General features: G+C 46.2%; 5 protein-coding genes across 5 annotated transcripts; 3 read left to right on the top strand and 2 right to left on the bottom strand.

The window, feature by feature from the left end:
• The first annotated feature begins 38 nt into the window (after positions 1 to 38).
• Positions 39 to 2,159, top strand: erg10B (acetyl-CoA C-acetyltransferase). Its single transcript, XM_040846378.1, has 5 exons — positions 39 to 489; positions 560 to 609; positions 668 to 743; positions 821 to 1,310; positions 1,381 to 2,159. The coding sequence occupies exons 1-5, from the start codon at positions 425 to 427 to the stop codon at positions 1,897 to 1,899; spliced, it is 1,200 nt and encodes a 399-aa protein (XP_040707031.1). The 5' UTR covers positions 39 to 424; the 3' UTR covers positions 1,900 to 2,159.
• Positions 2,160 to 2,547: 388 nt separating this feature from the next.
• ASPSYDRAFT_76810 (uncharacterized protein) lies at positions 2,548 to 6,776 on the bottom strand. Its single transcript, XM_040850871.1, has 4 exons — positions 6,666 to 6,776; positions 5,325 to 6,489; positions 3,950 to 4,138; positions 2,548 to 3,889 (listed from the first exon to the last, which is right to left on the bottom strand). Exons 1-4 carry the CDS (start codon positions 6,708 to 6,710, stop codon positions 2,751 to 2,753), a joined length of 2,538 nt encoding a protein of 845 aa, XP_040707030.1. The 5' UTR covers positions 6,711 to 6,776; the 3' UTR covers positions 2,548 to 2,750.
• A 1,011-nt stretch (positions 6,777 to 7,787) lies between these two features.
• Positions 7,788 to 8,358, top strand: ASPSYDRAFT_86864 (uncharacterized protein; the record flags this gene model as incomplete). Its single annotated transcript, XM_040851738.1, has 4 exons — positions 7,788 to 8,015; positions 8,069 to 8,127; positions 8,178 to 8,242; positions 8,294 to 8,358. 4 exons carry the CDS (start codon positions 7,788 to 7,790, stop codon positions 8,356 to 8,358), a joined length of 417 nt encoding a protein of 138 aa, XP_040707029.1.
• Positions 8,359 to 8,576: 218 nt separating this feature from the next.
• ASPSYDRAFT_144289 (putative LMBR1 domain protein) lies at positions 8,577 to 10,450 on the bottom strand (the record flags this gene model as incomplete). The annotated part of the gene is made up of 3 exons (XM_040841417.1): positions 8,577 to 8,770; positions 8,823 to 9,830; positions 9,901 to 10,450. 3 exons carry the CDS (start codon positions 10,448 to 10,450, stop codon positions 8,577 to 8,579), a joined length of 1,752 nt encoding a protein of 583 aa, XP_040707028.1.
• Positions 10,451 to 10,907: 457 nt separating this feature from the next.
• Positions 10,908 to 15,517, top strand: ASPSYDRAFT_28821 (cleavage/polyadenylation factor CFT1; the record flags this gene model as incomplete). Its single annotated transcript, XM_040844567.1, has 9 exons — positions 10,908 to 12,870; positions 12,927 to 13,240; positions 13,296 to 13,463; positions 13,532 to 13,867; positions 13,926 to 14,124; positions 14,176 to 14,251; positions 14,313 to 14,766; positions 14,789 to 14,969; positions 15,036 to 15,517. The coding sequence occupies 9 exons, from the start codon at positions 10,908 to 10,910 to the stop codon at positions 15,515 to 15,517; spliced, it is 4,173 nt and encodes a 1,390-aa protein (XP_040707027.1).
• Between the last annotated feature and the right edge of the window lie 807 nt (positions 15,518 to 16,324).

Genomic DNA, 16,324 nt, shown 5'->3' with positions numbered 1-16,324 from the left:
CCGCTGGTGAAACGGGAAATTCACCACAAAATTTTCGAGGGAAAATGGAAAACATATGGATTGGAATTTCTGAAATAAAAAAAAATAGAAATAAAAATCCCTCTAGGTTATGGATTTCGGGAATACTGGCATTTTCCAGACCCAAATTTACATATCTTTGTGTCTTCAGGGTTACCTATGCCTGTTCCTACCTACGTATTCTCCGTCCCACCCCACCTCGCCGACACCGCTCAACCCGTCCTCCTTCAATTTTCGAGGTATATAAAAGGGGTTTTGAGCTCTCCGTGGTGCAATCTTTCTAGAGTTCATTCCGTTGTTTATTTCGAGTCGATTATTGTTCGCTCCCAAGGCTTAAATTTCTCGCGCAAACGTTGATATCACCCCGCATAAACCTCATCTTTCTTTGGTCAACCTCCCTTCCAGCATGGCCTCCCTTCCCCCTGTCTATATCGTGTCCTATGCTCGTACGCCGGTGGGTTCATTCTTGGGGTAAGAACATTTTAGTTTCTATTTTACGCAAGGCATTACAGCGTGCGCTAACAATCTGCTGTTTCCACAGCTCTCTCTCAAGCCAAACTGCCCCGCAGCTGGGTTCGCATGCGATCAAAGGTAAGGTGGATTTGCTCCCATGGAGCCTTCCAGATTTTTGACGAGTGGTTGAATCTAGCCGCCCTTGAGAGGGCCAATGGGGTTAAGTCCTCTGACGTCCAGGAGGTTTTCTTCGGAAACGTTCTCTCGGCGAAGTGAGTACCGACAGCAGAATTTGTCAGAACCGTAAATATCTATGATTGATATGACGATATTGATCTCTTCGGCATAGTGTTGGCCAGAACCCTGCCAGACAATGCGCTCTCGGTGCCGGCCTCGAGGCGTCGACAGTGTGCACCACTGTGAACAAGGTTTGCGCTTCAGGCCTAAAAGCCATCATTCTCGGAGCGCAGACTATTATGACGGGAAATGCGAATATCGTCGTGGCTGGTGGAACCGAATCTATGTCGAACACTCCTCATTACCTTCCCAACCTTCGAGCCGGTGCTAAATACGGCAACCAGACAATGGTTGACGGTATTGTGAAGGACGGATTAACGGATGTAGGCAAACAAGAACTCATGGGATTGCAAGCAGAGGAATGCGCCCAGGATCATGGTTTCGACAGAGAGCAGCAGGATAACTACGCCATTCGATCATACGAAAAAGCCCAAGCTGCTCAGAAGGCTGGCCTTCTTGACGATGAGATCGCACCCATTGAGCTCCCTGGTTTCAGAGGCAAGCCAGGTGTTACAGTGTCTCAGGATGACGAACCAAAGAACGTAAGATCCAATGTCTCGGCGTCAAATGGCAGACAACCTTGGACATTGAACTAACGCGGCCATTCAATAGCTCAACCCTGATAAGCTGCGCGCTATCAAGCCCGCATTTATTCCTGCAAATGGAACAGTGACGGCCCCCAACTCGTCGCCTCTTAACGATGGCGCTGCCGCAGTTGTCTTGGTCTCCGAGGCCAAGTTGAAGGAGCTTAACTTGAAGCCAGTTGCAAAGATTCTCGGTTGGGGTGATGCGGCACAACAGCCCAGCAAGTTTACAACCTCCCCTGCCCTTGCAATTCCCAAGGCTCTCCAGCATGCTGGTGTGTCCCAGGATGCGGTTGATGCATTTGAAATCAACGAAGCGTTTAGCGTGGTTGCCCTCGCAAACCTCAAATTACTTGGCCTCTCTGAGGAGAAGGTCAACATCCATGGAGGAGCTGTGGCTATTGGTCACCCCCTTGGGGCTAGTGGTGCCCGTATTCTTACAACCTTGCTCGGGGTTCTAAAGGCTAAAGAGGGCAAGGTTGGCTGTGCAGGTATTTGCAACGGTGGCGGCGGTGCCAGTGCTCTGGTTGTCGAGTATCTCTCTTAATCGTAGCCATAATCGCGGTGCTATATCTTTAATAATAGCCACCATGATCTTGTAATGACCTTATGCATCTACTAGAGATATCACAACATATACCGTTCAGAATCTGTATTCTCCCTTTGGCGCAAGGCAGTGTAGGCCATTTCTTTTATCCATTGGGCGCATTTGACTGATCTAGTTTTTGCGCTTCCTTACTTTAAGCGCACTGCGATTTTGACGTAGTATTATTTGTCTTTACCTAGGTAGTACTACGCACTAGCACCTCTGCAATATGCAAATATATATATATATATATTATAATAATCCAGTCTTGATATGCCTGGGCGGCTGAAGGTCAGAATTAGAATAAGGGGTAAATATCTGCCGGCGTATAACGAAGTATAGAAGGACATCTAATGCAAATTAGTATTTTTATGGCTGAATAGTATTATACAATAGGTTATAAGTCTGGGTCGGACTTTACAAAGTAGATTATATATTGATACCTTGCCTCTGATGGTTTATCTCTACCTATCTATATACTGTGAGACTATAAGTTAGCCACCTACCGAAATTCCTGTTAGGTAAGGCCATAAACTGACCTCCCCGGGAGTATGTTAAATATAAAGTGGTATGCTAAAAGGATGGCCGGTGCCAATTAGTATTTTAATTGTCGAATAATATAATCTGATCATCTACATCCTTAACTGTGTTCCGTGGATGACGTCTATAAATGCGGAATAGAATAGAATCGTCGTGGGGGACATCATATATGCGTGTGTGCGCATGCGCGCATATATATTATATTATATACTATGTAACACGTAAAATGTAAGGATAAGGTATATTATGAGCGGTCCAGGTCACAATAAGGTCTAAGCAAACGCCCCCACGAATGCCATTAAAAGTGCACCGGCTGCAACCGCTAGACATGCCTCGAAGCGTCGGCGACCCTGCAGAGTCACATAACTCTCTTCGCTGAGAAAATCCTCGGCTAAGAGTTCTACCAAGCCGGCAAAGAGCAACAGTCCACTGCTTATTGCGTTTGTGATCCCGACCATTAAAAGCCCTGTAGTGCTGGCTGGGTCATAAAAGTTATGTAAAACCAGCCCAATGGCCTGACCAATAGGGGTCGTGGTCCCATAGGCGATGGACATGAGCCATGGCTTTATCGAGGAGGGAGGAAAGAGACCTGGAATCAGCGATGCAATCCGAGAGCCGAGAGCGAAGCCCTCGAATGTTTGATGAAAGCAGATGGCCACCAGGAGAACAACGAATGAAGTGCCCGTAGCGACACTAACGGCCATCCCAATGAAGACACTATGGAAAAGAATACCAGCCTCGAGGAGGAGACATTGCAAGAGTTGACGTTGAGGGTTCTGTAGGGAAATTTTAGGATCAGCACGAGACGCCACGGACTGGGAAACGTAATGGCGAGAATGGGTTGGACGCCGATCCGTGTCGGCACGAGGTATCCCATCGCCGCCGCCCTCCGCAAGACCAACCGTGCTCTCCTTTAGACGATTGGAAGACCCGCCTGGACCGGAATCTTCTGTCGAGTTCCTTAGATGACTATCATGCGTTTGTGATAAGGTAGGCATCCGATCCTCATGCATTGAGGAAAGGTGGATGTTGTCTGTCGATCCACTTGCCTCAAGTCGCGAATAAACTGAGTCGCCAGGCTGCTCATCGCCATTTAAGTCCGCACCATCGCCGATTAATTGATCATACTCGCTTCCATGGACGTGACCTGCGCCTTTCATTGCGAAAAACATTTCCACCAACACGACGCCGAATACCGAGAGCATCGCGACGAAGCCAGCCATAGCGCGATAGCTCTCGCTCCAAAACCGAGGGAGACAAGGATCGGTCAAGGAAACAAAAGCCGTTGGGAGTAAATGAACAAACGCCGTGGCAATCAGAACTCCAGTTCCAAAATGTCTTGATATAAAGAGAAACCGTCGGGGTATCGGCAGGCGCGGAAATCGGCGAGCGAGAATAGGAAATGAACAAGCTGTTTTTCATAAATATAGGATAAGTGAGAATGGTCTTCGCAATTAGCAGATTGACCTACCCAGCGTGCTCAGCACTAGAATGAGAAATAGTGCCATTACATGGAGTGGGGTGTTGTAGGTGCCCTGTTTGATTGATCCGCATGTAGGTTTATCGTCGCCCGTATCACGATACATGTTTCGTCGCGAAAGCTCCTGTTGGAGGAGAGCATCTGACACTCCTGAAAGCGCGGGGGTGCTAAACTGAGACCCTGTGGCAGCTTAGTTATACTGTTGGGCTGACGGCAGTCTACGTGTGATAAGACAGCCAATATTTGAGACTCACACGTGGTACCCATGTCTTTACGTTGTAACATCTTATCATGGATTTCATGTGACCAGTTGTTGTGAGTTCTTTAAGTTCAGACGTATCCATGACCCGGATGGAATACTGATATTGTGATTTTGTTGATATTCGGTCCCGGCACCTTGAAGGAGAATAAAATAAGAAAAAAGATATGCAGGGTGATCCGAGAATGAATTTAAGGTGTGTCTGATTGACCTAATATATTTATGAAAATGCAGACATGACGTGGAAGGTGTGGGTGTAGGAAACTTGGGCATATGTACTCAAGTTAGTCAACACGTTGCGTTGCGTGAGTTATTATCTTATCAATCAACAGAAACAGCACAGTATGTAGTTTAGTAAGCTTCCAGCAGTTATTAAGTAATTCCCGGGTGAGTCGCGCACCCAAGTGCGCGAAAATAGCGCTTTTTAAATCTTTATATCTCAACAACCAGGGACTATAAAGAAGTAATATATAGAATATATTAAATTAAGATTATAAAATATATATCTATTTACTTTCTAAATTTTTAATAGTTTTTATTATCTCTTAATATATAAAATATTAAAAATACAGCTGTAATTTGTATTACTGAGATAAATACTTAAGTTAAGATTTAAAGTCTGATATATATATATTAATACTACATCCAGAGTTTATATTCCTTATCTTAGATTGACCAAGGACTTGGTTGCTGAGATATTAAGGTTTAAAAAGTACTATTTTATATAGAATATAGCCATGCATGACTTGTTTGGTTGCACGACTCACCCGGGAATTACGTTAACTAAATAACTTATGTCCATAGTAGTTAACTAAGTTACTTAAGTTACTTGGAGAGGTTAGTTACTAGTTAACTAACTTAAGGTGTAAGTCTGATCTTTTTCAAGATTTGGCACTTGAAATTGTGTATCGAAACCCTCACCTGGACTTCCTATTATGTCGGCAGCTCCATTAAACCAGCCATGTCTATTTATCTTGTACATAGTATTTATTTCGAGATTTCGCCCAAGAGTGGTTTATCTTAAAAAAAAGGCAAGCATTGTAGCTGAGCACTAAATGCTCTGCCAAATCTATTATCTATTTCGAAGCTTAGTCCATCCACTATTACCCTTCGACCGCGCGCTCATGCGAGTGCTGGAAGCATCTATCCCAGATACCATGGAAGTTGCATCTCCCAAGTTAGATCGAGATTCACGTATCAGCTGTGAGTCATCTGCTGGCGCGCGAGGAACTGTCTGTGTGGGTTCTTGAGATATGTCGTCCCATTCTTTTTCCTCCACCAATTCCCACTCCGCGCTGGCCATTTCACCGAGTAGTGTCGATTTCAACCTATCAACTACTTTCGTCGGAGTAGGTAATCTCCAGTTTCGGATAAATTCAACTCCCTCAGACGCGCCTAGGAAGGAGTGCGCAGTGCCATGCGAATAATGACCAAGCACGGGAAATGATTTCGTTCGCTGAATGGTTGTTCTTGGGGAATCTTTGAGAGACTTGAGTTTCGTCTGAATCTCGCGACCCGTAAGGGCTCTTACAAGTGTCGACGACTGCCCGGGGGGCGCGACGAGGAGCTGCCATAGGTTTTTTCCGATATCGCAAACTTCCTCCCAAGAGTCGGACCCTAGATGAAGACCTTGGCTTCTACATAGCCAAGACACATTCCACGCCAGCAGTGTAGTCCCTTCAACGAAGAGAGCATAAGCGCCAGGATCCTCCTTGGCTAACTTTGGAAGTGATTTCTCAACCCAAAGTGGCCGAGGTCGAGGTAGAGAGGCATGTGTATCAGCGGCGCGGGATGCTGTTGGACTCGGCGAAAAATGGTCTGGGTAGGATGCCGAAAGCGGCTCCCTTGGAAGATAGGACGCGGACGGCGTGTATATAGTTGGCGTCGGATAATTTTTATGTGGAAGAGATACCTCGGCCGGAAGCCTCAGCGACAAGTAATTGGAAACGAGGACAAGGATGTGAGCTATGTAAGATAAAGAAGTCGAAATATGGTCTGGCGAAGCGCCTGCTTGAGTGTTAATACATGCGCGAACAGAAAACCTAAGATGGGACTTTCCATTCATTTCTCTAAGATCAAGAATGCCGACACCTCCAATTGTGTATGTTTCCTTTAGCCCATCGTCTCTTTTCCTGACCTTTTGTCTTAGGCCATAGAGGCTAGCAGCTTCCCGGCATAGGAAAATTCGGGCCTCAGCTGTTTTAGTGTGATTAGAGTGCCAAATATGATCTGTCCTTTTGATGCTATTTCGGATGCCGCCTAACAGCCCAGTCTCTCGTTCCGAAAGTTGATATATAGCAGATGCTGAGTCGGATCGCCGACGAGCTAACCTTATCTTGCGCTGTGAAATCTCGAATTTTTTATCTTTAATCTGAGACCGTAAACTTTCAATTTGACTAGTAGCGGCCTTCATTCTTGTCAAAGATTGAGTTTGCTTATTGCTGATACTTTGAAGAACCCAAAGCCTGGTAGCTCCGTTTTCCTTTTGCACATTATGTTCCCTGTCTTCACTTAGAAGTTTTTTCCGACTCAGACTAGGACTTATGGCGGCTTCGATTTGTTGGCCTAGGTATTCTCTTTCCAAAAGGACTCTGACGGTATCAGTGCGTAGCTGGTAAAGCCGACTCCTCGCACATGTTTGACAGAGAAAGGCCGATGTTTGAACGTGAGCACATATATCGCAACTCATTGCAAGAGGATAGAAGCCGCACAATAGGTTCTCGGGGTGATAAATCAAAAACCCATGTCATCAGGTATTGATAAAGTAGATCGGCTGCTCGGTTTCAAACCCATAGGTATCGACTGAAACGGCTGCATAGGAAAATAAATGAAGCATACCTCGTTCCAGATAACCACAAAATGAACACAGTGGAGAATTTTGCGGAAGTTCGTGGCAGGATGATGTTAGCAGGATACTGTGTTCAGTAGCATTGTGGTAGGAAAGTGAAAGGTTCGTCGGAGATAGGCGTCAACGACGTCACATTTGCTGCCTCAGGCAGCAAATGACCGTATTTACGTATTGTTGTTCACTGGTCGTGGCTGGGTGTAATTCGAGACTCAAAGTCAACCATCTCATCGATCTACTCTTCCTACCTTAATAACTAGTTAATCAAATGCGGTGACTAAACAGTGTTCTCTTTAAATTAGGAGGAAGGGTGCTTCGATATTGGTGAACAGAAAAAACATTCTAAAAGTAGCGACCACGCAAATGCTTGTTGAATTACGGTAGATTTTCCGGGTAAAGTATCAATCACTAGTACTTATTCAGCAGTAACTGTATCAACTATCAAGCACACCTTACCTCCTCTCCTTAGACTTGAAAGGAAGTGACTTTTTTTCTTTTGAAGCAACTTCGCAACAAACGACAATCTCTATCCACCACGAGACAGAGAAATAAAGAGCATATAGGCGCCCTCGACCCGCGAAGCTCTGAATATGATACAGCGCAACCTCTAAAGGATCGTGAGCTTCATTCTATGGAATTCGTGTGTTATTGATGGTTTTGCATCTTATTTTTGTGATTTTAGCTGAAATTAATACGGTGGGCATCGGCAAGTCCTACAAACCGACATGGGTTCTAGTGACAAAACACCATCTCGTCCTCTTGGCCCAAGATCTGGAGCGATTCGAGGCAAAGCCGCTGTCGAGAAGCCAATTGTTGCAGAGAATGAATTGGAACTCCAGGAGAGCATCACGGATTGTGACTGGTCTCAACTTGAAAGCAGCTACATACGAATGATGGACCAACATGAGAAATCTGAAGAAGAACTGCGAGACGATATTACGAAACTGCTTCAGGTACTTTATGGTGATATAGCACTTCCCCTGCGGGAATTGACATGAATCTCTAGGTATTCACGTCTTGGTCGCAAACAACAGTCGAGCATGATGAAACAAGAGCCCTGAAAAGGTCAGTTATTTCACGAAGAATGGCACTTATAACACTAAGCATATCCATAGGTTCCGGACGCAGATGCACCACGTCCAGAATTCCGAGGAGACCCTAGAGAAAAAGCGGAAACACTGTACGTTGCAGCTAAATTGTATGTTCATGTCTAACAATTTCATGCCTACAGATATGGATGTTGTAAGGGCTTTTGAAAGTGCATTGGCGCTTCTAAATGACCGCGTGAAGCCCTAAAGGTTATAAATTCTAGTGAATATGGGTCTATTGTCGGCTCGAGTTATTTTTTCGCCTGTCATGCTTCTTAAGCAAATGGGGACTGGTGTGAAATTAAGGGCAGGGATAAGCCCGAAGCCTTTTTGTGTTTGAAATCCAGTACTGCCATGATTTTACTTAGTGCCTGAAAGAGTTGCCAACTGGGATGAATTTGAAGACATCTCAGGGCCCAGAAAGTTTTAGTCTCCCTCCCTTCGCACATCGTCACGCCTGCTAGCCCTACCAATAACATTCTGCCACTGGGCACCGGCATTTCTTCTGGATCTTGCCAGAAGGGCCTCCTCCTCGGCGTTTTCGGCGTCCTCATCCAGTTGTCGTTCGTCTATTTTTGGAGACCGTAGAAACGAAACGATAAGGGCAAGCAGATAAATACCTGTTTCATGAAAATTAGGCAGAATTCGGTTTATGAGTTAGGCGTTACTTACCAAGGAAAGCAAACTGAGCCCAGAAGAATACCGCGCCAAAGAAAGGAAAATTTATTGATACCCTGTTCAGAAATGTGCTAGCGATACTGGGAATGCAGACCTGCTCGGTGGCCCGACTATTGATTGCTTCCGAGCAAGGTATGATAAGGTGACTGGTTTTCGAACAGTCCGGTTGCATCTCGGATAAATCGGGAGCACGATCGCAGAATGTTTGCGGCCCAAATGTTGCATACTGAGGTGCAACGACCATAGAAATGGAGTAATTGAGAGCAAGGATGCCCAAAATCAATATGCCCGTCATCAAGAGTATGGCCTGCGGAGGTGTATGGCCTTTTCTAACCTGAAAGATATTGATCCATAGAAATCGAATACCGACGGTAGTAATGCCAACAACTGAACTGCAAAAGAATAACAACACAAGCACAGTGAAGAGGACGTAGTCAACTGGAAATACCTTGGCGGATTGGACAAAAATTTGGTTGATGGGATTGAAGATGTTGATGTGCCCAAGAATATACCCACAATGGTGCTTGCATATTGAGTTTTTCGCCTTGTCAGTAGCGGTTAGGAGCATAGACACCCATGTTAATAGCGCAACAGCCATTAGTATCAACCCCCATAAAAGTTTGAACGGGCGGAAAAAAGCTTCAAGCTTGAACCACACTCCCATCAAGAAGGTTTGAGATCCCCCTTCTGCTTCCTGTGCTAGGCGCTGCCTCCTGATCAGTGTTCTCTCTTCCCGCGCCAGAGCGTCCAGCTCTCTGCGGTCCTTGGAGGACAAGAGACCTGAGTTTCCTCTACAGCGGCCTTCTAATTGGCGCTGCCTTTCTCTGTTTGATTCAAGCTGCACAGAGGAGGTTGCGATCAAGCCTTTCGTCGATAATGAAGGGCCACCTTTGATCAGGCGAATTGGAAGGACAGCAAAGCCTATTGAGGTGTGTAGAACATACACACACATGCCGACCGATATCAGCAAGCCCAGAGCAAAGATAAGAGCGCGTTCGACATCTGATAAACAGTTATCAGCACTAACGCAAGAGAGATCGGTGATCCGAGTAAGATATTGGAAGAGGCTTACGATTTCCGCCTATTAGATTTTTGAAGAATTCAAGACCGCCACCATCGTTAGCCTTAGAAATAGGCATAAAAAAGCCGACAGAAAAAAGGATGACCAAAATGGCAACAAATGATAGTGTATGTTTGGAAGCACCCCAAAACCGCTGTCCGATGGACTGCTCCCCTTCTTGAGCTGCTACCTCATCGTATTCCTCATACCAAAAATAGGTAAAAGGAATAATGAGAAGACAGAGCAGAATGTCCACCGAGTACAGGATGTAGTATACTACGGTCAGAGAGTGTGTAATACTGTCCACTACTTCCTGAGTGGCCCAGTCCTTGCGTCGGCCCTTGGAAAATGAGACAGTGGAAGAGACCAGCGCAACGTCAACTGGTAGTAAGAGAACAGTTGCAAGAAGGCATATGATGGCAACGATGCACACCAGTGTGACTGATAGAGAGCGGTTGCGCGGAGTCTGATAAACATAGATGAATACCGAGGCGACCATAAATAGAATGGTCACCACGATTGCATAGACCGCCCAAATCAGGGATGTTTGCCAAAGTGCCATAATAGCGAATATACCAACAGCCGCGTGGAAAGATCGTTATTGAGATACCGAGCAACGCAATATGATCATTTTATATCTAATCTGAGGGCGTACTCTTGACTTCATATCACTCCGTTGATCTGGCGGGTTGGTGACTTACGTCATCGAAGGCCAAGCAGAATACAAAATCACGTGTAAGCGGAGAGCTGCCCCTGGCGTGCGGAGGAAAATATGCCAATCGCAGGAGCAATTTGAAGATCCCCCAAACCTCTTTAATACTGGTGTTATGTTGACGGTTGCTCGATGCTCTTCTGATAAATGAAATTGCTTGCCCATCGATCCTGTTTCTTTTTAAGGCTATATCCCTAATTCCTCGGCAATGCCTTCCCCCACGCAGAAAAGTTGAAGTGCTACGACAGGCTCCTCGGGTTATTAGACCTCTAGTTCACGAACGTTTCCTCCCATTTACAACGCCGAGATGCAGTGCTATACTGAGCTGTTGCCCCCAACAGGGATCACTCATGCATTAGCGATTCCTTTTCTTTCTGCAGCTGCCAGCAATTTGGTCGTTGTCAGAACGTCACTTCTTCAAATATTCTCTCTGCGTACTGTACCATCGAGTTCGGACGACCCAGACGAATGGCCGACTCAAAAAGGGCAGGATACCCAGAAACTGGTCTTGGAGAGGGAGTATCAGCTCCCTGGAACAGTAACTGATCTTTGTCGTGTTAGTATTTTGAATACGAAGAGTGGCGGAGATGCAATCCTTCTTGCCTCCCGAGATTCTAAACTGAGCTTGATCGAATGGGACCCGGGGCGCCACGGCATTTCGACCGTTTCTATTCATTACTACGAGCGTGATGATATGGCAATTAGTCCTTGGGTATCCGATCTGGGCAGTTGTGGCAGTATGTTGAGCGCAGACCCGAGTAGTCGATGTGCGGTATTCCAATTTGGCGCTCGAAATCTTGCTATTATACCCTTCCATCAGCCTGGAGATGATTTGGTGATGGATGACTATGGGTCCGAATTTGGCGACGACAACAAATCGGACGGAAACTTGAAGGCCCACGATGAAGCTAAAGACGAAAGCGACATCGCATATCAAACTCCATATGCGTCATCATTTGTCTTGCCTTTGACTGCATTGGATCCTTCCGTCCTCCATCCCATAAGTCTGGCTTTCCTTTATGAGTATAGAGAACCAACTTTCGGCATATTGTACTCGCAAGTCGCAACTTCAGATGCACTTCTTCACGAAAGAAAAGATGTTGTCTTTTATACGGTTTTTACGCTTGACTTAGAACAACGTGCATCTACAACCCTACTCTCTGTTACTAGGCTGCCTAGTGACCTGTTTAAAGTGGTAGCCCTTCCACCCCCTGTAGGAGGATCGCTGCTTATTGGATCAAACGAACTTGTACATGTCGACCAGGCCGGGAAAACTAACGCAGTCGGGGTCAACGAGTTTTCGAGAGAAGTATCTTCGTTTTCAATGACTGATCAATCTGATTTGGCCATCCGCCTCGAAAATTGCGTTGTGGAACGATTTATTGAAGGTAACGGGGACCTTCTTCTGGCATTATCCACAGGGGAGATGGGTCTAATTAGCTTTAAGCTTGACGGGAGGTCTGTCTCTGGATTATCGGTTCGCCTTATGTCTGCCCAAGCAGACATGTTTCTGGCCTCGACTGCTTCATGCTCCGCTTTCCTTGGTCATGGAAAGGTTTTCTTCGGTAGTGAGGATGCGGATGCGGTGCTATTGAGCTGCTCGTCTATGTCATCGGCAACAAAGAAGTCCAAGTCGCAGGCAAGGCACAGTATCTCAGGGGACTTTTCAGACGATGATGACCAGAGTGAAGATGATGTTTATGAAGACGACCTATACTCTTCGGCACCCGACAGGACGGTCGACAACCGTCAAGAGATGCCCGTCAGTTCGTCAGCCGTTGGGCTCGGCGACTTGCGGATTAATGACAAGCTATTTAGCCCTGGCCCCATCAATGATGTTGTGCTTGGGAAGAGCTCTGAAGCCTCTCCAAACAGTGATGGAGTAGCAGAGACTGCGCAATTTGAACTTGAGTTAGTGGCAGCTCAAGGCTCGGATGGGGGTGGTGCGGTGGTGATCATGAAACGGGAGATCGATCCCTGCATTGTAGCATCAATGGCCACAGATTCAGCGGATTCTCTTTGGACGGTGTCCTTGTGTCAAGGACCATCGGACACCGGCAGCCAGAAACAGCATGACTATGTCATAATATCGAAGCAGGAAAATAATGACAGGGAAGAATCCGAGGTATTCATCCTGGAAAATGGATTAAGGCCATTCACGGCGCCTGAGTTCAATCCAAACCACGATCTGACCATAGAAATTGGAACCCTGCAAACCAAGAATAAGGTGATCCAGATATTGAAGAACGAGGTGCGAAGCTATGACGCTGGTGAGTGTTTGTTACAAGGCCGGATATTGCGACGAAAACCTTTGCTGATGAAGTAGATCTTGGGTTGACCCAAATCTATCCCGTATGGGATGAGGACAACAGCGACGAACGAGTGGCTGTCGGTGCTAGTCTCGCCGATCCTTTCTTGGCAATTATACGTGACGATTCAACATTACTTCTGCTCCAAGCTGATGACAGCGGAGATCTTGACGAAATGACAGTAACCAAGGATGCTGCAAGCCAAAAGTGGCTGTCCGCTTGCTTATACTCTGATAAGACTGGTTTCTTCTCGAATTGCAAGCCGCATCGGGGAAACTTGGACCCCAAAAACATATTTTTATTTTTGCTAAATCAGGAACATCAGCTACATGTGAGAGCCTTCAAGCTTTTCTTGTGGTACTGCAAAAACTGATGGATACAATTAGATATACCGGCTTCCTGACTTTAAGTTAATGTCAACCATCGAAGGAGTCGGCTGTTTATCACCTATCCTATCTACCGAGCCCCCGAAGCGATCCACAACACGTGAGAATTTATTACAACTGGTTGTTGCGGATCTTGGGGATTCTTATTGCTGTCTGCCCTACTTGATTGTACGCCAGCACCCAGCAAATTCCGTCTTAACTTCGAAATGAGAATATGCTAACCTGGAGATGAAAAGTTACGAACTGGCAATGACGAGCTAGTCGTGTATAAGCCATTTTTGGCCGATTCCCCGTCAGAAGAGTTGGCCGGCCTAAAGTTTCTGAAAGAAGCAAACCATGTTCTTCCAAAAATTCCGACTACATCAGATGACTGGCGATCGGAGCCTAGACCACTTCGCGTCTTGCCAAACATCTCAGGCTATTCCAGTGTCTTCATTCCCGGGTCTTCAGCGGGGTTTGTCTTTCGAACATCGGCCACATCGCCACATTTTATCCGCTTGAGAGGGGACTATACCAAAGGGCTGGGTTGCTTTAGTTCTCCCGATAAAGGATTCGCTTATCTTGATTCAGATGTGCGTTATCACCCGCCTCTACGCTATATCACTCTATACTAAAACTCGTGAAACTTAGGGCCTCGCTCACCTAGCTACACTCCCCCACGGTGCGCAGCTTGGCTACTCATGGGCATTCAAAAGGGTGCAAATAGGGGAACAAATTGACCAGCTAACGTACTCGTCTACTTCTAATACTTATGTCCTGGGAACGTGCCATAGATCTGAGTTTAAACTACCAGACGATGACGAACTGCACCCCGAATGGCGCAACGAAGGTATGTTACTTATAAATAAGTATGTCTGGAATCCGGGCTAATCATAAATAGTAACTTCTTTTTTGCCGGAAGTTCATCAAAGCTCTCTAAAGGTCGTGAGCCCTAAGACGTGGACTGTTATTGACAGGTATGTGACCACGAGACGCTCGCAAGGCCCAATACTAAAACATCGCTATTTCATTTTGAAGCTATCCGCTGGAACCTGCTGAACACATAATGGCCATGAAAACTATGAGCCTGGAGGTATCAGAGAATACACACGAACGCAGGGATATGATTGTGGTGGGCACCTCGCTGGCACGTGGAGAGGACATACCATCACGTGGTTGCATATATGTCTTTGAGGTCATTAAGGTAGTTTCCGATCCAGAGAAACCGCAGGCAAATCACAGGTTGAAGCTCATTGGCAAAGAGCCTGTGAAGGGGGCTGTAACTGCGTTATCCGAGATTGGTAGTCAAGGTTTCTTGATTGCCGCGCAAGGACAGAAGAGTATGGTTAGAGGCTTGAAAGAGGACGGAAGTCTTCTTCCCGTTGCATTTATGGACATGCAATGCTATGTCAGTGTGGTTAAAGAGCTCAGAGGGACTGGAATGTGTATACTTGGAGATGCAGTAAAAGGCCTCTGGTTTGCAGGCTATTCGGTATGTTCTTTTAATGCCCAAGCTAGGAAAAACTCTAATCAACTCGCGTATTCAGGAGGAGCCTTACAAAATGAGTCTCTTTTCGAAGGACCTGGACTACCTTGAGGTGTTGGCGGCTGATTTTCTTCCCGATAACAACAAGCTGTTCATCGTTGTCGCCGATAGCGATTGCAATCTTTATGTACTCCAGTACGACCCTGAGGGTGAGACATTTCCTCCGAATCCGTATCCAACTTGTTGGACAATCTGTCGCCACTAACTCGACATAGACCCGAACTCGTCGAACGGTGACAAGCTGCTAAATCGCAGCAAATTTCACACTGGAAACTTCGCCTCCGGTGTAACCCTCCTACCGCGTACCCTAGTTTCCTCCGAACGTGCGACTTCCGGCTCAGACGACATGGACACGGACAGTGTAGCTCCTCTCCATCACGTCCTTGTAACGTCACACAACGGCTCCATCGGCCTGGTCACTGGTGTTTCCGAAGAGTCTTACAGGCGTCTCTCAGCTCTGCAGTCACAGCTAACAAACGCACTCGAGCACCCATGCGGCCTCAATCCGAGAGCCTACCGCGCTGTTGAAAGTGATGCCAGCGCCGGACGAGGTATGCTAGACGGCAATTTGCTCTTCCAGTATCTAGACATGAGCAAACAAAGAAAGATCGAGATCGCGGGCCGAGTCGGTGCTAAGGAATGGGAGATTAAGGCTGATCTTGAAGTTATTGGTGGAGATGGACTTGGGTATCTTTGACACAGGTATCGAGGTCTCTGAGGGTTATGGTGTCTATTTGTGTATGCAGCACCGCAGCGTATTTCGATGCCAATTATTATGGAATTTGGCCCACATCGCAGGCATTGGGGTTCTTGTACATGCGTTAAATTCAAACTAACGTACCTAGTCTTCTATTTCAATAAGTTGGTTTTTTTTTTTGATATCGGTTGTTAAAAAGATACACATGGTGGTACCGTTCAGCACGGGCCAATATGTATCACCTTGCTTGATTAAGATAGCAGTGGCGCCACACTTTCCCACTTCATTATCTGATTAACTTGCCTTGTTGTTGTCCATGGTCAATGCAATGTCTGAAGGCCCATTTTTTATGCCCATCCCACTTGCCCACCAAGCCATATCAAAATGCGCAACGTAGGATATGCAAGGTAGAAGGCGGGGGAGTGATTAATAGAACTGACAATACAAGATTCTTTAACACTGGTTCGGAAATAGAATGGATAATATTCAAAAGCAGGAGTTCGATCGACGGCCAGCCGAATCTCGTTAATCCTATCAACGTCACCTAATCTTTGTTAAGGTTGTTTGGCGCAAAAGTAAGAGTGCGATCCTCGGCCATAGATATTCGCCTGGGAAGAAGAGCACCTCCCCATAGTCATAACGCAGACAAAGGCAACTGAAGATGGGCGAGATAGACAATGGAGAAGGAAAAAAGATTTTGGGGGGTAAGAAAAGAAAGAATAACAAAAAACAAGGCCAAAGGGGTAAATCCGGTTGACTCCATTGCGCCACCACCCAAACCACCCAATCGTCATTCCTATAACAGTA

This window comes from Aspergillus sydowii, assembly GCF_001890705.1.
Source record: "Aspergillus sydowii CBS 593.65 unplaced genomic scaffold ASPSYscaffold_2, whole genome shotgun sequence".
NCBI lineage: Eukaryota > Fungi > Ascomycota > Eurotiomycetes > Eurotiales > Aspergillaceae > Aspergillus > Aspergillus sydowii.
The sequence above is the reverse complement of the archived record's forward strand: the minus strand, read 5'-3'. Positions and strand labels throughout refer to the sequence as shown.